Source organism: Mytilus californianus, unplaced genomic scaffold (assembly GCF_021869535.1).
Source record: "Mytilus californianus isolate M0D057914Y unplaced genomic scaffold, xbMytCali1.0.p SCAF_9, whole genome shotgun sequence".
In the NCBI taxonomy this organism is placed as follows: domain Eukaryota; kingdom Metazoa; phylum Mollusca; class Bivalvia; order Mytilida; family Mytilidae; genus Mytilus; species Mytilus californianus.
In genome coordinates this window covers 88,665,101-88,689,495 of record NW_026262745.1, presented here as the reverse complement: position 1 = coordinate 88,689,495, position 24,395 = coordinate 88,665,101, and the positions used below count along the sequence as shown (strand labels likewise).

At 30.4% G+C, this 24,395-nt stretch overlaps 2 protein-coding genes across 2 annotated transcripts in view; one reads left to right on the top strand and one right to left on the bottom strand.

The window, feature by feature from the left end:
• Window positions 1-1,607: 1,607 nt before the first annotated feature.
• Window positions 1,608-22,362, top strand: LOC127714026 (ficolin-1-like). The gene is made up of 6 exons (XM_052219975.1): window positions 1,608-1,712; window positions 2,883-3,013; window positions 3,927-4,023; window positions 5,539-5,703; window positions 6,530-6,679; window positions 22,340-22,362. The coding sequence occupies exons 1-6, from the start codon at window positions 1,691-1,693 to the stop codon at window positions 22,360-22,362; spliced, it is 588 nt and encodes a 195-aa protein (XP_052075935.1). The 5' UTR covers window positions 1,608-1,690.
• The window catches only part of LOC127716024 (methionine adenosyltransferase 2 subunit beta-like), a 30,294-nt gene continuing 26,796 nt past the window's right edge, over window positions 20,898-24,395 (bottom strand). Inside the window, exon 6 of the mRNA XM_052222146.1 lies at window positions 20,898-23,578. Coding sequence (XP_052078106.1) covers window positions 23,324-23,578 — 255 coding nt within the window. The 3' untranslated portion in view covers window positions 20,898-23,323. The remainder of the gene's footprint in view (window positions 23,579-24,395) is intronic.

Genomic DNA, 24,395 nt, shown 5'->3' with positions numbered 1-24,395 from the left:
TTAAGTATTTAACGGTCATTTTGATCTCAACTTAATCTGAAAAGTCTAAACTATTAAGCATTATGTCATGTTCAGTCTTTCGTTCAATATTCAGACTTTGCCACTTAGTAAATTCAATATTGTTAAAATTCCGGCTGTTGGAATTGAAACATAGAAACAACTTAATTAACGTATGTCCAACACACCAATGCCAAATTGAAAATAACATTCTTTTTGAATGAAAATGATACTTCATGAATTTCGTGCGTTCGAAGCACTTCTCTGGATTTACTTTCATATGAAACAAAACATTTGCAAGTAAAGGATGTATGAATATGTAGAAAATAGCCACCTTTAACAGAAGAAGCTGTGCTTTGTTTTATAAAATCATCAGGGGATAGTTTTATAAAATATATCTAAAATCGTGTAAAAGTTCTGGCTGCTGAACTAGAGATACTACCCGCGGGATAGATATACATATATTTTGATTGAGCATGCAACAATGGTTACCCATGAAAATATATAACACACCAATGAACAACGACTGCTCGACTGTACTATCAAAATACAGTTACAATGTAACCGTACTGTAAATATAAACTGTACAATCGATGAAAAATGTAACTTTCATGAAATGTAATCAAAATACCAGACTATAGTTGTTTCACATTCTCCTGAAATTAATGCAAAACATTGTTCAGAATATATTTATTTAAACACGAATAGAAACAAATGTTACATTATCAAATTACAGCTAAAAAATCAATAAGACTATACAGTCAAAACATTTCTACAGTTAACACTAGTAGGTTGTTTCTGAAAATGCATGCACCTTTCGGCAAAATGTTCTTATCGAAATTATTCCTGATTACAACTTTTGTTGTCTTGGTAACAACGACGATACCGCAGATTAGGAAAATTTCTCATGACAAAATCTTAAGTTTATAATATAAGGAAACATCAACATATGTTAGTTCAATAATAATAATGTTTGAGTAAATAAACTTATAAAAATAAATAATTCATCCCTCGTGCTTAATGAAATGTATTGAAGTTATAAGGACGGGTTTTAACTTGATGATAAAAAAAACCTGGAGTTGTAATAGGTTTGTTTTGATGTTAACGGTGTGATAACAACTAGTTACACAATTCTGTAATCTATAAATAAGACTGAAAAATAAAAAATTGTTTAATAGAGAAAATCTCATAAGCGACATAATGTATCAATTACATCAATATTTAACGTCTCCACCATACATACAGTGCACTTTTTTATGTTCAGTTTATATCCAATTTTAACACGGATGTTTCTAGTAAACTTGTGAGATGAAAGTTCTTTCACCAATTACAACAGGTGTGTTACATTTAATTAAGAAAATATGTAAACACAGAAAACGTAAAACGAAACCGCAAACTAAGCATTTTTTCAAAATGTCTACCTAATCATATCATAGAAAAACATTAAAACAATATTGCAATATGCTCATTACACAAGACAGTAACTATTTGTTACGCCTAGGACGTAATGTAAGAATATATATATTTGTCGTTTTCCTATATACACTTTTTGTTTTCTTTAATTTCAATTTAATTGTATATACAACGTTTTATACAACTTTTGTGGCATATAACGAAGTCCCTGTTTAGTGTTAGGAAATAATTGTTTTACGTTATAATTTTCACAGGAAGGTTTAAGTATGGGCGAGGAAATATGATCAATAACTGGTGTCCAGGTAGGACACATGTTTAAGCTTACCGTTTTATACAGTATTTTCTTTTTTTACATACTGATCTTTGAATATCTTTTGGTCGGTACTTTGATTTTCTTGATAATAAATATAAATATATTCGGTAGATATGTATACTGCTATACACGTATGACCACTCATGGTCCTTAATTTCGATTCCTAAAATTGTAGAATTGCGCGAGGTTGCACTTATTTTACGTTTGATATTTTTGTAAATAAAAAGATGAGTGATTCATCAGTAATAAATGGCTTTGAAATACTTTTCAATAACGTAAAGTACTCCTAAATTGATATCTTATGCATTTAGGTCCAAGTGTTTTCTGCTACACCACTGTCCTATTAGGACGAGATTTTGCTGCGCGTTAAATATTTAATCCCACCATATTCTGTATACGCATGTCCTAAGTCCATCAATTTATCATTTAATGGGTTGTTGTTTTTTTTTTTTTGGGATATTTAACATTTTGTCATGTTGAAGCCTTTTATAACTTTTACCACGTGGCACGGTTTTAAATATTGTTTAATGTCGTATGGTGACAAGCAGTTACTTATTTATATGTCATTTTGTTTATTTATGGATAGTATGTCAATTGCAATAAAACACATTTTTTTAACCTTATTTTTGTATTAATAACAACATAAATCACAAATGCAACTGTTTTAAATCAATCGAGCCATATATGTCTTTCGCATGCATCGTTGAAAAAAGTGGCAAACAGGAATGTTTCGTGCCCAATAATTAAAATCAATCATTCAATTTATATATGTATTATGATACACTCGATGACGTCTGAACATCATACTACTTGATTTCAAAAAGCTTAAACATGCCATTATCGAATTGCTATTTGTATATTGCTTCAAATTTTAACAATCGTTCACTTTCGATATTGTTTCTTTAATATGAAGAAAACAATCATATAATCATTTTCATGTTCTTATTGTTCTTTCGAAAATTGTACCTTCTGTTTTTTTTGAAAATATACAAACAGTTTAAATTCAAATATTTTTATACAGCTTAAACGCTTTAAACACGTTTTGTTAATTTCACACGCACATATTTGCAAAAAGTAATACGATTAAAATAATTGGTAATATAACATACACAAAGAACTATTAAACCTATTAAACTGTAAATAACATTTAACCTTTTAGTTGCCAAACCTAAAGACTGTGGAGATATAGACCCAGTACATTGTAAAAGTGGAGTTTATACAATTTTCCCGCCAGGACTTAAACCATTTGACGTTTACTGTAAACTGACCAATCAAGGGAAAGCTTGGACGTGGATTCAATTATTTAGTACTTTTTAAATACTGAAGATTAATTTTTTTTTTCGTGGGTACCAATTTTCGGGGATTAGGGAAAACTTGCATGATCGTGGATACTTAATTTCATGGCTTTGCTGAAGTCAACATACAAGCTAGCCTATAACAAATGTGTCATTCGTTGAAGATTTAATTTCGTGGTACAACTGTACCCACGAAATCCACAAAAATTGGTATCCAACGAATATTATTGAATCCACAGTATAGTATATATTATACAACCTTTTTTGTCCATAAACGATTGAAAAAAAAGTATCCGTCTGAGATTCCAAACAATTAATGATTGAGTGTAAATAATATAAGGCAAAGGATACAGTGTCCTTTATAAAGACTGTTGAGTAACAAATCAAGACGTTTAAGTGTACATATTCTTAATTATTAACAACGAGTCAGTTAGTAAGGTAATAGAAAAGACACATGTTCACATATAATCTGTACTTGTTAGTTCATTTGTGTCATATTTGGTTTTCGTAAATTGTTTTGTCAAAAATTAGGTCGTTAGTTTTCTTCTTTGAATTGTTTCATATTTTTCATGGCGGGTTCTTTTATGGGCCGACTTTATGGTATGGGTATTTCTCAGTGATTCAGATCGTTCGGTTGCCTTTAATTTATTATATCCACTTCATTTGAACTTTGGCTGATAGTTGTCTCATTGGCAATCACATCACGCATCCTTATTTTCATATTTACTTCATATATAAATGTATAACAGTAATGATAAAAAAAAAAGCAGACTGAACAATATACCTCATTAACTTTGATTTTATGACCAACACTTCAAGAAAATAACGTACCAAGAAAATCAAGAAGGGCAATTCATTGCTTGATCAGTTTCATTGTATCTATAACATGGTATTGATATCGTATTCAGGTTATTCAAAGACGATTCGATGGAAAAATAGACTTCTATAGAACCTTGAATGAATATGCACATGGGTTTGGTAATCTTAAAGGAGAACACTGGCTTGGTAAGTTCAAATTTTAAAAAAATATTCTCACACAAATATCCTCTTATCGGGTATGTTATAAACATATTATAGGTAGGTGCCTTTTGTTAATATTTAGAAAATAGCAAATGACAAACGTATGATTTAGAGGGGAAAAAGATAAGACGTGAATTAATCCTTTCATATTTTTAGACCATTTTACTGGAGCGTCGAATAGCTTGTTTTATATATCCATGTTTGTTGCTCTTAAACGATTTGGTTTTTTAACTTGCATGATCACAAATAAAGTATTGAAATACATTGGTTGTTGTTATGTGATTCAGTTGCTTAAAAGGGCACATTATTAAAATAATCAGTGGTTCTTTTTCTCAACGTGTGCATTGTTTAGACAGTGTATCAACAGTTTATTTTTATCAAAATTAATTTGTATCGGTTTGATATTGTAAAAGAACAAACTTTGCAGGATAAATATTTTGATAAAGGTTGTACACAAATGATCACATATATTGGTTATTTAATTTAATATGTTCTTGTGTAATTTTTTATAAATACATAAATATATATGGCCTACAAATCAATACAGTTTCGGACACGTTTGTTTATGAAAATCAAAAGCAGTTTTCGACACATTACAATACATGATGCATACTCTTATAATTTTCATTTTTCAAAAATCAAGAATGGTGAGCATTTATAATTATTATCATGATAGTTATAAACTCACTGTTTATTAAACTTAGACATTTTTGAAAATCTAAGGATTGTCCATCCCAGGAATATATAGCCTTAGTGGTATTTGTCAAAACATTTTAGAATTTTGTGTCCCAAAGCTCTCCAACGTCGTTCGTTATTGGTCGTTATTTGAACATTTTAACTCTTTTTATTGGAGCGTCAGTGATAATTCTGTTGTAGACAGAATACCATTTTAAGCCTGGTATCTATGATGAGTTTATTTATTTTGATTTTGGATAATCGATTAGTCTCTAGTTTTCTATGTTGTTGGTTCTTGACGTTTACAAATATTGGGGTTTAAGATATGGCTTTTTCAGTTTGCATCTTTCGCCTCTATTTTTAAATGTATAAACTACCTGCTCAAAAAGGGATCGAGAAAGAAAAGCTAATTCCTGTAAGGTAAACTTTGCTTGTTCAATAACCCCAGTGTTCACCAAAATGAATGTGAAGTGGTCGATCACTGATTACGGTTCTCAGCAATCACTTGAATACACACAAATAAGAAATTTTGTAGTATAAATCATCGACAACACAAAATAAGAAATATGACACATCAATCCGTTTAACATTTCATCCATAATTATGTTAGGTCACAAAGAGACTTAAATTCCCAATATCTTGTTCAAACCCTCGAATAGTCATAAATTAGACATAATCTCTTAACATGCTCATCAAGATTAGTTGACAAGGAATGGCAAACTGAATAAGTGAAGATGCTCAGTCACGTAGGGCTCCTTATCTATATATAAATTTTAACAATTGATGTGTCAAACCTAAGTTATATAATATATTTTCTATTTATAGGTAATGATAAAATACATATTTTAACTTCCGGAGGTAACTTTGAGTTAAGAATATATCTTGAGGATTTTGACGGAGAAGCCAGGTATGCTTTATATAGGAGGTTTTCGGTTGATGATGCAAATTCAAAATACAAACTAGCAGTTAGTGGTTATAGTGGAAATGCAGGTATATACTTCAAATGAATTGTTTGATTACTCTATTGATTAATGATTTTATTTTTTTGAAAGATTCCTTCAAATGTTAACAAACAATGCGGTAAGGTTTGACAATTGCATACCTATATGATGATCGATTTTCAGTTTCATTATAATATGTTCTAACGAAAGATCAGTGTGTGTTTCATTGCCCGTGTGATTAATCATTGTTGTTCCGTTTAATTCCTGTGTTATAGTTGATGCGTTTCCCTTGGTTCTAGTTTGTAACCCGTATTTGTTTTTTCGCTAAACGATGTATGACTATTCAACAGCGGTATACTTCTGTTGCCTTTTTTGTTAGTACAAAAATGCACGCGACATGTTTAGATTGTGTCAGACTGTTACATGATATAACGTTAAATATTTAATGAGAATTCGATATTATTACAACATGTACAACAAAAATTATATTATTTTAAACTGTAGTGTTTTTCCAGTACTAAATTAAGGGAAACAACTCATAAACAGGACAAATTATATTCCTACATATCCCATTCTTGTGGGTTGAGCATGGTTTGCTTGTTCATAACTTGTTATGAATTTTTTTTTTGTATAATTCCTAGTTTTGCAATCCTATATTTACAATTATTTTGAATGTACTTTCAAAGTGAAAATTATAGTCGATTCTCGCATTATACACCATGATCGTTCCACTTGCTTTGTGACTGAAAACAAATCAACTCAATATTTAACAAAATTAACTGTATGCACTTATTCATTTTAAACTAATAGATGCATGTTTTAAGTGGGAAAGTAATGTGTTTATAATTAAGCAATACACCATTTCTTTGTTACAGGGGACTGTCTTACTGGCCATAATGGAAGGCTTTTCTCGACTCCTGACCAGGACAATGACTCCTCTGAATCTAACTGTGCAGATTCGAACAAGGGCGGCTATTGGTATTATAAATGTTATCGTTCAAATCTAAATGGAGCCTATTTGAAAGGTGAAACCAAAATCAAATATCAAGGGATGGTATGGCCTTGTTGGAAAGGATACAACTACTCTTTAAAATCAACAACATTGATGATACGTAGAATATGAATAAAAATTACTAGTACATGACACACTGAATAAAGATTGTTATTCTTTGTCAATTTCACGATAAGAAAATAAATGAATTTACCTAAAATTTCCTATATTAACCGATTACAAGTTGTAAGAAGGATATTATGGAATTCAGTTTCAGTTTGCTATAATTAAGTTGTAGTGTATTCTGTATTAATCAAAAAGATGTTTGTGGTCAATGTTGTTTTGTTATAGCTCCAATCTCTTAGTTGGTGGTATACTGCAATCCCATTGTCCGTATCTTTCACTACAAAACATGTAGAAATAATTTGATAAGTGGTCTGGAACTACTTAGTTGTATGGTATAATTGATGTTTAAATTTGCCGGTCATTGACTTCCTGATTGACGATACTTTAAATCGTAGAGTAGTCACTGAGCACATAATTCATATTCTACATTTTTCGTTGCATTTCGGAATGATTTGATAATCGATCTAAAATATCAAAATAAGGAGATGTGGTATGTTTGGCAATGAGAAAACTATTCAAAAAGCTCCAAAAAAGTAGATGTAAGCGATTTTAGGTAACCTTTTGGCCTTCAATAATTATAAAAACCCATACCGTATAGTCAGGTATGAAAGGCTTCGACATCAAACATATGAAACAATTCGATTGAGAAATTAACAGCCTAAAGTATAAAAAAAACATTTTACTAAAATCTAATATGTCAGACATGAACCAAGGATAACCACTTAAATACAGACTCTTGACTTGGGACAGGCAAATAAAAAATGTGGCGGCTTTAACATATGTTAGTGGGCTACCTATCTGCGACAGTTGTAAAAATGCAAACCAAAAAAAAAAAAAAAAACTATGCAAAACAATAAACGAAAAAGTAATATGAGAAACGGCAAAAACGATAAACATTAAATTATAAGCTTCGGACAGGCACATATAAAAAATACATGTCTTGGTTAAAAATGTTTGGATGTGCAAATGTTCCCCTAACTTCGAACAGTGGTGTAATAAAAGAAACAAGAACAAACTTTCAATATCAGTTGAAAGTGTTTACCCATCATAAACACTCATCATATCGATACAAAGCACACAATTATCGAACAAAAAACATAGACTCGACGGTGGATGTGTCAGGACATGCTTATGTTGTGTCGATATCTTAAATGTATTGTTCAGAAAAGGGACGTTGAGTTTTCTAAAGATTTTCATAACTAGTCAACTAATATCCAGCATTAAACTATACTACCTTACAGAAAAAAAACTCCCTTAAAATCTTTCGGCAGTTTTCACACAAAATATCCATTTTACCCCTTTTCCCTCGATTTAATGCACACCATCTATACCCATGAAATTTCCCTAAACAAATTCCGTAAATTTTTGATGCTGTTCTAAAAAACACATATTCACGCCTTATAGTTCCAGGTAGTAAAGTTGAAATTATTCCTTTGTAAATTTTACGGATGCCATCCTGAGTTGGTTGACCAGCAGTTTGGTGTATTTACGCACGTAATAGTTTTGGTTTCACTTAGGTAATCTAATGAAGCCATTAATCGGATAATATTATTTGACCAATTTCAGGACATACTTTAATTTCACGAAATCTACCTTGTTTATGGTTTCACCGTTAAAATGTACGTAACACGTGTCCAAATTTAGGCATACCCCTGTTTTGACAGTTCTTTAAACGTCTGGTGATTTCGTTCTTCAAAACATATCTTAATTTGAATACAGGAAAGATTTTATACCACGAATTATAGTTCAGTTTAAACCAAACAGACTACCAAGGATGCGGAGCAATATTTATTTCATTTTGACAAACATTTGATAAAAAATGAATTCAATTTGATCTGATGATGATTTTTTTATGGAAAATTGCTAAATATGGTTAATCAGCGGATTGCAAATAAAAAGTAAAATAAAAAAAATACTGATTTCCGAGGAAAATTCAAAATGGAAATTCCCTAATCAAAAGGCAAAATTAAAAGATCAAACACATCACACGAATTGATAACAACTGTCATATTCCTGACTTGGAACCGGCATTTTTGCTATGTAGAAAATGATGGATTACACCTTGTTTCAAAGCTAGCTAAACCTCTCACTTGTATGACAGTCGCATCAAATTTCATTATATTGACAACGATGTGTGAACAAAACACACAGTCATAATAGGTAAAAATGTCATAAATAGGGGCACATCAGTCAACAAAGTGTTGTTATCTTAATCACTATAAAACAAACAAATGTGTAACAAAGAAGCACAATAAGGCATATAGACAAAGCATATTAGCGAAAATTAAAGACAAGAATACACAAATTCACCATCGCACAATAACACAATGACTAGATGTATAAGTACAGAGCCACGTCTATGTGTATCAAAGAAACATAAAAAGGCATATAGACAAAGCACATTAGCAAAAATGAAAGGATACGAGAATTATCATAGAACAATACCACAATGACGGGATGTATAAGTACAAAGTCATGTCAAATGGATCTCAATAAAAACAGACTAAACAGTAAAAGGCATATGCATAAAGAAAAATAAAAGAATACTATAACACGTTATAAAGATAATAAACAACGTCAGTACCCAGAATCTATACATGTACTTCAATACCATCGCGTATTATTTGTGAAGTTGATACGGAATATTTATCAACAAGGTCTTGGTACCTTCCAATGAACTTTTTTTTAGAAAAATGACGAGACGTTCTTTGACATACCCCTGGTTCATCAACTTTCTGCTCAGACAATACTGACGTTTTACAAAGTCTGAGTCTGAGTAGGAGCTGCAAGCTCTTAAATACCGAAAGGGTTAGGAAATATATAAGCGATATGCAGGTGAAGTTGGTATATTGCTACTAAGGTGGGGAAAATTAATAACTTCAAAATTAAAATCGTATCGTTTGTCATAGATTCTGGTACTGAGATGACCGTGTAAGTCAAATTTGAGGTAAAGGTCTAAAAATGAGGCGGAGGATGCCGTGTCTGTTGTTTCTGTTGTTCTGAGGGATATATCAATGAAATCCAATCAGAAAAGTTTGGATTGTTAATGGAAAGAACATCATCAATATATATGAAAGTGAAATTAAATGACCTGGCTTCTTATTCAGGCTTGAACTTTTTTATTTTCATTCCTTCAGAAGAGTTAAAAATAATTAAAAGAAAGATTCTGCTATTGTTACATTGTGGATATGACGGAATAATTAAATGCGCAATATCAACGGCTGCACGGACATAGTGGTTGCTCAATATTAAGCAAAAATCAGTTACACAATGATGAGACATTAACAGCTAGTCATATCTACCATTAATATAACTCGAGTATCAATACTTTTTGTCAGAATGTATTTGTTGTGTTATCCACCTTTTTCATCCAGAAGTGGTTTGATATAAAGTGATACTTTGCGTTACATCGCGTAATAGATTTCCAAATATTCAGCGCAGTCACTTTCTCATATTCTACTTTGAATTCTTCCAGGGTACACACAGTTTTGTTTTACTTCATTTGACTTGCCATTTCGGTTTGCACTTTTTTATGAAAAAAGTTATCTTGAGTATTAATGTTTTGCTTGTTACATATAATTTAAACATTTCAATTCATGGTAACATTATTCGGTGAATATTGCTTCTTCTTCTGCTGCTTTCCCTGGCATTCAACAAAAGCAGTTGCAAATAATTATTCTTTTGTTGGTTAATAAGCCTCATATTTTTAGAATGAACAGAGTAATCAAGTTTAAACGCAGCATACGAACAAACTATAAGTAAAATTAAAGTGTTCATTTATACTGCTGCAATCATTTCATTGCTTAAGTCATAATCTCAAAATGTTTACTCCAAATTTTAACCTGCTTTATTAATTTTGTAACATGACCCTTGATGTCAGGTGAGCTAAGAACTAAGGCATAGAGGAAAGATATTTGGTCAGTGCACAGATGACTTGTTAATGGTATTCATAAAAGCAGACAAAAATGCCTAACAAACTTTGAGTGAGCCTTCAAAATGTTTAAGACTTAGACAATCTAAAGAAAAAAACAGATACAAGCACACAGAAACACATATACACAACTATGAAAACTAAAGCTTTGACAATGTGAACATTAAAAACTGCAGTGATAATACTCCTGAAAGGGTAGGTATATGCCTGCTCAGCATGTGATAACCCTCAATTTAATTAATGGCCTATTACATGTTTTAATTAATTATAGCCTGGGTAATATGTTTGACAATGTGATCCTTTCATTAAAGATGAAAACCCTCACTCAAAACCAAAGAAAAGGAAATTGTCATATGATTGCCCAAAAGACTGCTGTGTGAAATCCTTCAGCTCAAATGAAACCTTGCATAAGCACCTTCTGCTGGCAGACTGTAACTATGAATAAGTCATTTCTGTGCATGACAAGGCTAAGATTATGTATGGCACAGAGGCAAACAGCCTTTTAATTAACACCCAGTCAGTTTCGATACCATCAGACTCAATGGCAGGAGAAAGTGGGCTGTATCAGGGATGGGCACTGACAACCATGAAAAAAGATAAGTTTCAGTGAGGATCAGAGGGAATATTTGCTCGACAGGTTCTACGCAGGGAAAAGACCTGGCAGTAAGGTAGATCCTTTTAGAGCTGCAGAGGAAATGAGAAATATGAAGGAAGAAGAACAGTACCATTCAAAAGAAATGAATATATGACTGGATAACAAAGTTCTTCCTATTTTAAAGACTTGCTATGAAATCTGAACCTGGGGATTTTTAAATCTGCTGAAAAAGAAGACAGCAAACATGAACTGAAAATTTAAATTTGCAGCAACTTGCTAAATAAGCTCAATTTTACTAAATTTTAGTGCTATGTATTATTTCATCTGTGATACGTCAATGATTCATTTTCCACTTTAAAAATATTTAGTAAAGCTCTCAGTTTGGGCTGATCATGAACTTGGTCTTCTTTACAATTTTTGTTTTTATACAGGAAGTATAATATTACTTCCAAAAATAATTAAGGGATTAATATTATTAATGTGAGAAAAGAAAGACACATGAAGTGTTATGCTCCATGTTGAAGGCCATAAGGTAACCTTAAATTGCTAACATCAACAACATTTGGTCTTGAATGTTGATTTGTCTCATTGGCAATCATAATTTATCTTCTGATTGTTATATTATTCAAACATTGTTGACCTAGGACATAGACACGTATTTAAACAGACAAGAATATAATATAGAATAACTGAGCAATGTTTCACACAAAGTTTATTTATATGATGTAAAACTAGTTAGAAATATGAGGCTTGCCAAGCATTTCCATCATGTTGCATGCTGAGTGTAAATGAATTCACATCCATAATATGCAAATCCCAAAACACCAGTGAATGGTCATTGATTCTGGTGAGCATCAAAATCATACTTGTAGCAGTTAAAACCATGAAAGGCCCCATCTAAGTATGTGATCTATTTATTGCAAAACTAAAATCTTCCAAGAATATATAAATAAAATTGGAAGAAATGTGTGAATTGGACTTTGTTTACATTTTGCTAATGAAATCAAATAATCATACTATTGAAGGCATTATAAATACGGTAAGTGATTGTATATCATTTCTGCTTATACAGTAAATTTATTTTTTCTTTAAAAAACATCATCAAATTAGTCATTTAAAAAAAAACAAAGAAAACATATAACTAATTGGTAGGCACTACACGAAAAAACTATCAAAATATAGATCCGCAACTATATCCCATCAAAAAGTAGTTAAACTCATATTCTTTGGACACGTAAGAAGAGTAGTAAGTTTATTTTTCCTTTTTAAAGTCACCTGTTTGTCAAGTTCTGTTTTACAAACATGATCAGAGAGAATCTGATGAAGAGTGAAGGGAAAAATCAAGGGAAACAAAAATTTTAAAGTTTAAGTTAGTATGGTTGCTATGGTGATATACTGTTTCTATGGTATATTTTACATAGCTGTTAATCGGTATTGAAATATGCATCTGTTTAAATATTGTATATAAATGAAAAACAAATTTCATTCATAGATATCTTTATGTATTTTTCTCTTTATCATTCATATAACTTACTTGATTTTTTGAAAAATGTATGTTACTGTGGTAACAATTTGTTGTTATGCACACACAATTAAAGAATTCCTTTCATTTTGATTTTTTTAAAGTTGAATACCACACAGTGATCGATATAACTACTGATCGTTTGTATGAGCAATTGTTAGAACAAATTAACAATAAAGATCTTGGTTGTATTGGCTCAATTTGACCAAATACCAATTCATGCTTTTTTCAGCATGATTTGTAATGGGTCATCCGTCGAGACCTCACTTAATTTTTTTTCTGACTTTATTCATGATGTACCTACTAAGGGAACACAATATCAATTCCAATTTGTGTTGACAAATTTTAGTAAAGATAGATTAAATAAAGCAAAAAAATGCAACATTCTGAAATTGTAAATCTTCTGAAATTAGCACATGTTCGTGCGATTTTTTTCCTTGAGAATGTGCTTAACTGAAAGAAATGAGATGTAGTAAAAATATTACAAATAAAGTATATAATGCATAAATGGGAATACATTTCCTTCAATATTTAGTTGTTTGGTTTGATTTGATACTGGAAAATGGTCGTTTTCACTTAAAAAGGTCTAAAACAGAGCCGAAATTTATTGGCTCCCGTAACCATGGTAACGCACAAAGTTTTTCCAAAAAAATGTCTTCCAGTAATTTTTTATGATGAGATGAGTAATTTAACAAAGTATGACTGAATTCTAAGAACTTCCATTTCTAAGCTCATATTCAAAAAGTATGGTCCTTACAGAGAATTAGTATTAGAGATTACTTCTATGTGAATGATTAAGTCAAATGAATATTTTCATGTTAAGGAAACTAGTTTCAATCTACTCACTGGCTTATCAACTGTCGTAGTGTTATATGTGTTCTTAAATATTAAGATATAATATTACTTTTCAACTTTAGGTTTGTTATTTCACTTTTTATATTTCAACTAAGTAGCAGCTGAAAAGTTTTCGAAAGTACAGTTCTTTCGTTTTTGAGATGAAATATTTCATAGATTTTTCCAAATATATCGAGTTCAAGACGATAAACACACACAATGCCATTGATATTTACTTCATATACATTGTGTGACCTAAATATACATAATATCATGGAACTTCAAAAAAAATGTCTTGTGACTTATTTTCTATATATAATTCAAAATACTTTTTACCCCAAATCCACAGGTAAGATGGTTGGTTCATCAAAACAATTTATGTTACTACTGCATTTTCAGACAAAAGTCCAAATTAATTTTATGATTATTAGATTTTGTCACGTATTTCAAAAAAAGATTGTTTAATATATATCACAGACTTGTAATATGTTTTAGAATGTCTGTATATATGTAGAAAAAGAAAAACGATTGAAGGTAGATATTTGTAAATCATAGAATTATGTTGAGCATACAAACATAAGTACACATACAAATATTTAACAAACAAACAAACCAACGTTCGACAAATGTTCGACTGTCCTATCAAAATCAAATTATAATGTCATTGTACTGTAAATTTGAACTGTACAATCGATGAAAAAATGTAACGTCATCATCAGGTAAATATCATGTTTAATATATAAGGAAACATGAACATAAGTTAGTTTAAGAATAATAATGTTTGAGTAAATAATTAATAAACGTATAAAGATAAATGATGTACTGAAGTTATAATGACGGGTTTTAACTTTATGATAAATAAAAACCTGAGTTGTAATATATAGGTTTGTTTTGCAGTTAACAGTATGATAGCAACTAGTTACAAAATTCATTTAATCTATAAATAACACTAAAAAAAATATAAAACAAATATTATAATGTCAAAACAAACACATAATTTGTTAATCTAGGGTTTACTTATATATATATATATATATATATATACATATAATTGTTTAATAGAGAAAATCACATCAGCGACAACATGTATCAATTACGTCAATATTTGACGTATCTAGCATACATACGATTCTTTTTTTTATGTTTTAAGTTTATATCAAATTTTAACTGGGATGTTTCTAGTAAACTGGAGATGATTGTTAGGTCACCAATTACAACAGGTGTAGTACGTTTAATTAAGAAAATATGTAAACACATAAAAAGAAATACGAAACCGCACACAAAGCATTTTTCAAAATGTCTACCTAATTATATCAGAGAAAAACATTTAAACAATATTACAATATGTTTATTACACAAGAAAGAAACTATCTTTCATAACCAAGACGAAATGTAAGAATATAAGATATACGTAAAAATAGTAACATGTAAATTTGTCGTTTTCGTATACACACGTTTTGTTTTCTTTAATTTCAACTTAATTGTATATACAACGTTTGATATAACTATTGTGTCTTATAACGAAGTCCCTGTTTAGTGTTATGAAATAATTATTTTACGTTATAATTTTCACAGGAAGGTTTAAGTATGGACGAGGACATATGATCAATAACTGGTGTACAGGTAAGACAATTGTTTTAAGCTTCCGTTTTAAACAATGGATTTTAAATACTCATACTCATACTGACAATTAGTGGTTATAGTGGAAATGCAGGTATGTACTTAAAATAAATCATATTGCATTTCCATTTCTAACGTGCGCTGTTTAGAATGTTCCCATCTATGGAATAAAAAGACAAAGCAATTTGGTTTTAACTGAAAAAAGAAAAAAACAATGCCCAAAAGCCCGATAAAAACTTCAAAATGTTTAAACAATACCTTTCATATTTGATAACAAATAAGTTAAGAGTACTTTTTGTGTGTCTCAAAAATTATCAGTTGATGACGAAAAACTACTCACAAAAATAAACAAATCAAAAATCAAAAAAAAAACACACATATAAAAACCGTTAACATTTACAACTTATGTGGCAAGGTTCGATACCATAACGCCTCAGTAATGACTGGTTATTAATTTCATAATCATGCTTTCTTACATAGATATAAGAAGATGTGGTAAGAGTGCCAATGAGACAACTCTCTAATCCAAGTCACAATTTGTATAAGTAAACCATTATAGGTCAAAGTACAGTCTTCAACACGGAAACTTGGCTAACACCGAACAGCATCTATAAAGGTCCCAAAAATTGACATGTACAAACAATTGCAGCGTGTTTAAACGTTTTAATAGGTACCAACCTTCGCCCTTATCTGAAACAATAGTTTAACAATACAACATACAAAAGACACTTTAAAATATCAATTGAAATGGCTAAACGCAATCAAAAGACACATTGACACAAGTGAACATACACTGAACGAATACATTTGATCTATGACACAATATAAATACAAAATCAATAAAATAAGTGTCTTCCTGTGGAGTTTTATCTTGTACACTGACAGATTAAAAATCTGGCTCAGCGTATTGCTCTAATATTCATATTACACAAACATATTGCATAAACATATGATCGTGCTGAAAATGCATTTAAGGTACCCTGCACATGAAGAGTACCATCACAACATAATGCCTTGTTCTATAAATCCATGTACATGTATGCACGCGGTAAATATTATAGTCAGACTCCGAACAAAACACAATGATTGTTCAACTTGCTTGAGTTTATTCTACACAGTAATTATTCCCTTTTGCCATCAACCTTAAAACTGGAAAACAACTTCTGCAGTGGAAACTATGACCACTTTTTTTTTAATTAAACGGGCAAATAGCAAAGGTAAAATGAACATGCAATAAGATTTGAATGCAGTCTTACAGTTTGAAATTCGTCTGTTATAGGAGAATTCTTATCTGGTCATAATGGCATTCTTTTCTCGACTACCGACCAGGACAATGATAACCATCATATCAACTGTGCGAATTCTTACAATGGAGGATACTGGTATAACAAGTGTTATCAATCAAATCTAAACGGAGCAAATCTAAAGGAATGGTTTTGCCTTGTTGGAGAGGATACAGCTATTCGTTAAAATCAACAGCGTTAATGATACGTAGAACATATATAAAACGTTACTTGATATATTAAATTATACACGTGTTTTCTTTGTCAATTTATATTCAATATAACCAATTTTGATTTACACATTTCAGTTGCAATGAACGTGATACTTTTTAGAAATGTTCTTTGCGGTCGTTCTTGGTCTGAAAAGCCAACCCCGACCACATTCACTGAGCGAGTGCTATACTGCTATCACCTTGCCCGCTCATGACTTTGGTTTTTTTTTTGTGTAGAAAAGAGTTAATACTTGGACTGATACGCCGTAGTGGTACAGGATTAGCTTTTTTCCAATCCTCTTTCTGCTTGACGGCACTTTGAATGTTTATTTTACTGACTGAGCATGAACATTATTCGTTCCATTTTACTTTTGTGTTACAGTATGATGTGATAATTGATCTGAAACTTGTATATGATAAGTTGTAATGTATTTCATATTTTTTTATCTGAAATCACTTCCTGTTTGGTTATACCGTAAATGTTTTTTTTTTTTGTAGTACATGTAATTGGGCGCTTATATTTTCTTTTTTCGTTAATAGACCAATTATCTCCTACATATAACATGTATAACTAAGGTTCTTAAAAAAAGTATATTACAATATTTCGGCAATTTTCACACAAAAACATTTATTTAATTTCTCTTCTCTTTTCTCTTTGCCAATTTAAATGCACACGTTTTACTTCATACGAAAACAAAAAGTTAAACCTATGTAAACCGAATCTTGCATAATCCGGAAACCTGTCTAAACCATTCATGATCTTAAGCCCAGGAATATCCAATTGTATATGTTGTGAACCTTGTGAAACAGAATATTTGCCATAACAAAGCACAATCTGGAGTCCCCAAGAGTTTCAATTGAGACAGATTTTGCTGTTTCTCTATTGACGCCTTTCTAGAACTGTTTCAGAAAGGTATCATAAAAACCATTACAGTTCTAAAACAGAAACCATGTGTGTGGTTGATATATTTTACAGATTCTCAAATAAAACACCAAGAAATATTAAGGTCCTACGTCATGAAATTGTTTTTTTTTAATTTCTTATACTGATGGTTAATTCTTTGTAGAAATGGTTTATCACTCAAATTAATAATTGAAACCAACCCTAGGCATAAATTAAATTAAGTATAACTGTATCTGTACCATATATTTACGGATGTATCAAAAAAGGGACACGAAAAATCTACGTTGAACTGAACTACTTCCGTACTGTAGGTCTTTCCTGTTTTATATATAACATGTATAACACATAGTTGTCCATTTTTTTCACTAAAACATATAGTTATTATTATCAACAAACATTCAATTCATTCTATTACCCAATAATGAGACCATTCTTTCATATACTTTATATTGTTGACATATTGCACAAGGTATGTGAGTAACAGACATAAACTCGAGAAACTTTTCTTTGATCAAAGAACATTAAAAATGGGGTCAATGTCAGAAAAAGCCAAAAAGACAGATATGTGTATTTTGCAACTATCCATACACCAAATAAAGTTGTTTCAATACAGAATTTATCATGTATATTATCAAAATACAGTACTGTAGTATATCATTTTTCGTGGATTTCGTTGACATAGTAAAACTTCTTATTTAAATGTCCACCGACGAACATACTTTCAAGGGCTTGTAAACAGACTTTGTCAAATCAACAAAATCAAATATTTGAGAAAATATAAGTTTTCCTCAAACCAAGAAAATTGGTATCCATGAATAAAAAATGAATCCACAGTATCAGAAAAGCACATTAGACAACAAACACTTTACATTGACCAATAAACAAGGTCAAGATCAGATGGAACCTGTCAGGCAGACATGTACACTTTACGATAATATCATATACAAAATGTAGTGAACCTATTGACTATTGTATTAAGGTTACATTTCTGTAAATATAGACAATGCAATTTCCCATAGGAACTCCGTTTACCGCTTAAACTTGGTCACTTTTACTGTGAAGTTTCGTAAACAATGATATCCCAGAATGGAAAGTTAATGTGCACTACTTTTTTATTCAAAGGTCAAAATAGAGGGCTGTGCGGCATATTTTCAACGTTTATATGGCCCGAACTTCTTATAAGTTTAAACTTATATTAAAATTCTGCACTACCACTCCCTTCACTTTATGTCTTACTCAGAATTCAATTCCACCGCCTTCCATGTGCATTTATACTGGTAACATTCCCAAGTTATATCTCTATGAGATGAGACATGGAGATCATATCTGGGAACCAGTACGTAAACAAAACAAAACATTTATGAATTTTATGTATCTCCCCAAAAGAGGCGTTGTTTATGAAACAGCTTTATTTACAAAGTGCATCCTATAAGAAATAAGGCATACACCAAAAACAGAAATATGTCTAATGACAGATTAAACTTGCCAGATATGCATATATATATCGAACACTTTCACACAACAAATATTATTTGCATGCTGCTTATAGCATCTGAGAAACAATGTTTGAACATTGAGAAAGAAATATGCACAAAACATAGAGATAAGGTATTTTACCTTCTGAATTATGAAGCTGTATATGTCTGTTTGTCCTTTTTTTATTTTAGCCATGGCGTTGTCAGTTTATTTTCGATCTATGAGTTTGAATGTCCCTCTGGTATATTTTGCCCTTCTTTTATACAAAAAAGTATCGCCTCCGATATATGTTTTTGGTGTACCATATCTGCTTTTCCTATTGAATCCAGCTACTGCTGAGAATTTATAGATGATTGCCTTTTCTGATTACATATGAAATCTTGAAATCTTATTGTACGTTAAATGAACCGTTTTATAATGAAATGGTTTATGATAAAATGAAGGATAATTTTTTACTAACGAAACTTAATAAAGTAATATAATGGTGTTCTTATTTGTGTTAACATCCCCGTTAAAATCTAATAAAATTGTCAATTTCTTGTTGTCTTCAACTCTATCATAATAATGACAAGGTCCATAATATACACAGATCAAGTTGGAGACACATATCCCTATCCCATCCATCTGGTAATTATTTGATTGTAAGAGATATACAGTAAGATCACAAGTAAACGAATTGTGAGATGAAACGGCAATATTGACCTAAATCGCTCTTTCAAGGCTTAGCAATGAATTATATGCTTGCTCCGTCTTTCAGTCAATTCTAAAAGTTAATCAAAAGGGTAAATTCAGCTTCTGAAAAATCTGAATTTAAAAACACAAAGAGTATTTTTCGAGTTTTCTTTATTTTCTATATAAGTTCTTGTTGTAAATCCAGTACTGTTCGGACAATTGGCAACAGAGATATGTTTAATTTAACAATGTCTATGTTAGGACAATACTATAGTTGTTGTTTACCAATATAAAAAATCTACATGGTGGTTTGTTTACAAAGCTAAGGGACAGTATTCAAATGAGTGCAATGCATTTGAATTAAACAGTACAGCAATTTCAACAAGAGCAAATATGAAAACTAGTTTGAACTCTATAACATGACCTTTTCCAGTACGGCCTTTCCAGATATTATTAAGATTAAAATGGCAGTCAGTTGAATTTGCTTTTGGGTTCTATGTGACTATTAATAATAATAGATAAAAAACATTTTTTTTTATTTGAACAATGTCTTACTATAAAATATATGTATACTAGGTCGCAATACAACTATCTAAACCCAGACGAAGCATATGTATGCATGATATGTATGTTTCACATTTAAATGAAATATTTCATTTTCAAACTTTTTCAAACTTCAACATGTTCAACATTAAGAAACTTCAACTTCATTTAAACATAGACCTTAGGATCATCCATAAATCCATACCTTTCTACCTCTGACTTAAAATCTTACAGACGCATGGCTGAATAGAATAAGAGAAAAGTTTCTGAATAAGGAAAAAAAAAACTGTATCATTCTGCGTGAAGAAACACTCAAAAACAAATGTAAGGTTTTTGATAACGAAAAGCGTTGGTAATGTTAGTATTCATACTAGCATGAAACAAATTTCAAAGTAGAAGATATCTTCTTAATTAAAATTTCAACAGTGTGTCTACAGAAAAGAAAACATTACCCATTAACGTCTATTTATGTTTCCAAAATAAGAAAAATGACAAAATTAGAAACAGTTTGTTATTAAAAGGCAAGCACTCCTATAGCATGTATAAGAAGACGTTTGAAAATGTCTGTCCTAATGAACAGTTGGTAGATCTTTTATTTTATTCTGCAAGTTATGCGCTTTCGGGTTTTTCTTTATCTAAAACATTTTTCAAAATATTAGACACACCTTGTATTTACCGATAAGGTCTATGCTTAGCCTTGGCGGCCATGTTGATTGGCAGACAGGATTATCCAGCACATTTGTTTATAAGGTATCAAAATAAGGATGATTATGATGGATTGGTCCCAATTGGCTGAGTTATTTCACAGGTGAAGAATTTTGTGAAATTAATGGATGATTGATGACCAAAGGATAACTTTGATGACAGACTGCAGGTTATCAGAAAATTCCTTTGGGCAAGGTGAGCGAAAAAGGCATTTATAATTTTGAAAACAAAGATAACTTATAAATTCTCTATTATTTTTCCTGAAATCATCCTCCATATAATGAAATAATTCTCTACTAACCTATAAATATCCACATCATTTAAAACATTTCCCTTTAAAGTGTTAACTCATATTTCTCTGTACTTGTATATAATTTTTTAAAGTCACCAATTCCTGCATGCTCATGGCAAATCTCTTCTCTATTCTCTATGCAAAAACGCTTAAGATGACTTCAGCCATATTAAAATTTAATTTTTTTTTTAAAAGTGGAGATTTATTTCTTTATTAAAGGGCCAATCCATTTCAAAGATTAAGTTTTTGCAGTTGTTTTATTTATGATTCTAATCATACTTATGATCACATTCATTTGATCAGACATTATTATAATTTTACTTTACTTACATAATTTTGTCAATATTCTTCTTTACAATCTATAAACGTGACAGCTTCATAATCACCATCATGAACATACTATAACATACGTTTATAAACTAAGAAAAAAAAAAAAAAACAATCTGTTTTGACACAAACCTCTGGAAATACAAAATAAATTATGCACCAAATTGATCACTTTAACACGACAAGGAGCGAAAAAAGCATAAACATGAACACACAAAAACAAAAATGACACATTGGAATTTATTTTAATTAAACATATAAATAAAAGAAAATCAGCATACTAAAAGTAATATATATAACAGAATTTTACTCCAGTTTAAAAACTGGTCAATACCATCATGACCATTTTTATTTCTACTTAAATCAAAATAGAAAAATGCTAACAAACAATAAAACAACAAACATACTGTACCATAAATTACCAATAAAATAACTTTGTATTAATAATAAAATTGCAAAAAGGGCAAAAGAATGATATAAAAAAGCAAATATTCCTTGATCAAGTCAAATTAAAAAGTTAAATTAAAATCAAATTATTTATTATTCCTTTTGACTTTTGCAATCTTCAAAAACTTCCTCATTCCTTCCAGCATTTCTATAACTCTTTTTTCAACAGGATTTGTTTTTCAGACTTCAACAATTTGTTTTTCAGACTTCCACAGAGTAGAAAAATAGTAACATATATGTCTTTCATCAAAGTAAACATTTTCTGTATTAACATAAGTTGTTGTGAAGTCAATTATAAAGGGCAAAAAAATAGAAAAGTATTTGAAAAATTAAGCGGGTTTATATTGACACCTCAGATGTTTAAAAATCTATTAATATTATTCAATATCTTAGTCTAAGACTGTAATGAATCTTGTATAAATCACCAATCTACAGTGAATAGCCTACTTATATTTCACCAATTGTAATTTTTGAAATTATTATCTAATATGTGTTAATTGTCCTTTCCGAAAACTTTGTTTTAGATACAAAATTATTAATTTGCGGACACTTGGAACTTTCAAACGAACAAAATATTCAAATTTTCAAACATGTTCAAAACTTCATCAAAAGGTCAAACAGATTTCTTGTCCCTTCATAAAGCGTTATTGATACTGACATGGAACATCATCATCATCAACACTCACATCATCATCACAGAATTAATAGACTTTTTTTTTCTCTCTCTCTCTCTCTACTTTTTTAACTATTAAAGCTTGTATTATATTCTATAAACTGTTTGCTTTAAATGCATGTCCATTATATTATACTATTATTGTAATTTTATATTGTATTATGGAGAAGACTTCATATAAGTATGATTTACTTGTGTCTAATCCATTTTGCTTTAATTCAGCAAATAAAATGTTTAAACTAATTGTCCTTTAAGTTCAAGGTAATAGTGATGAAGTCCGTACTTAGATTTGACAAACTGAAAATTCAGAGATTATTGCGTGCATTTATTATTGCGATTTTAACACTAATGCAAGATTATTAATTATTGCCATTTCAAAAAAATCTGCATACATATAAATTCGTCATATATCATAATGTGAGTCCTTATTTTTGGGATACTCACCCAGTGGCATTATTCGCATTAATAAAAACCTTGCAATAGTTTCTAAACTTACAGTATCAAAATGAAAGTAAATCATGTCTTGTAATATGGCTTCAACACATCAAGAATCTTGCTTTTAAACTGGTTATTTTTTGCTATTCCTAGGTCTTTCAGTCTCTGACAACTAAGCTGAGAATTGAATGGTCTAGAGGCTCCAGGTGAAGGCTTTTTGTCTGGTTGAATATGATTTGAAGGAAGACTGAACACCTCTGCCATTACTAAAGCCATGTCATATTTAGTCATATTTTCATCACCACTCCAATGGTATACCCCTTTAATACTTTTATCCTGTGAAGAAGAAAAAAACAAATATTAAAACAAATTAAAAGAATCAGATACTATTTTAATTACAGTTCCATTTTGAATTTGTTTATAAGGTATTTTGATTACGATATGTAGAAGTAAACAAGAATGTTTCAAGTGTAAACATGGTAAAAGTTATTACTGATATGAATATAAGGAGATGTGGTTTCATTGCCTACGAGACAACTTTCAACCAGATTCCAAATAAAGTATACTTATGTACTAAAAGTCATTGTATTGCCCTCAAAAATGTGTGTAACCATACAATATAGTCATTTGTATATATAAGAGGCCCTAACATGACATCATATGTGTCTGGAATAACCTTTATTAGTGATATGCTACTGACAATGTTCAGAATGTCTATAAAAAAACAAAACATAAAGAACCTGAATAGAAATGCTAAGAAAATTGCAAATTTTAAATTGAATAAACTTTTATCACTCACTCTTGGGAAATTTAATGAAACAAATACAAAATTAACATTAATTAAGGAAAATAATATTACAAGGAAAGTACCATAATTCCAAGTACAGTGTAAGTATCATCTTTCATTTAGAAAAATGCTCATAAGTGATGCAATGTTATGTCTTGCTAAAAAAAATGTTGCCCAATACAGCTAACAATAATTCTGCCTATTCCTCCTGTCTATAATGGACAGACAGTCAATGTCCACTCAAATGTTTCCTTTTATCAAAATGGATAGAAATCTTAATACAAAAGCTTGTATCAAAATTGTCTACTCCAAAGTATGCAGAAGTTGGCAGTTTTGACAACCAGTTTATGCCACCAGTTCCCCTGT

Bases quoted from the DNA above. Each gene is read 5' to 3' on its own strand.
- LOC127714026 (XM_052219975.1), top strand. From the start codon at position 1,691: ATGATCAATAACTGGTGTCCAG. The intron at 1,713-2,882 runs GTAGGACACATG...TTAACCTTTTAG, and splicing joins GATCAATAACTGGTGTCCAG to TTGCCAAACCTAAAGACTGT. The intron at 6,680-22,339 runs GTGAAACCAAAA...TTTGTTTTTCAG, and splicing joins AAATGGAGCCTATTTGAAAG to ACTTCCACAGAGTAGAAAAA.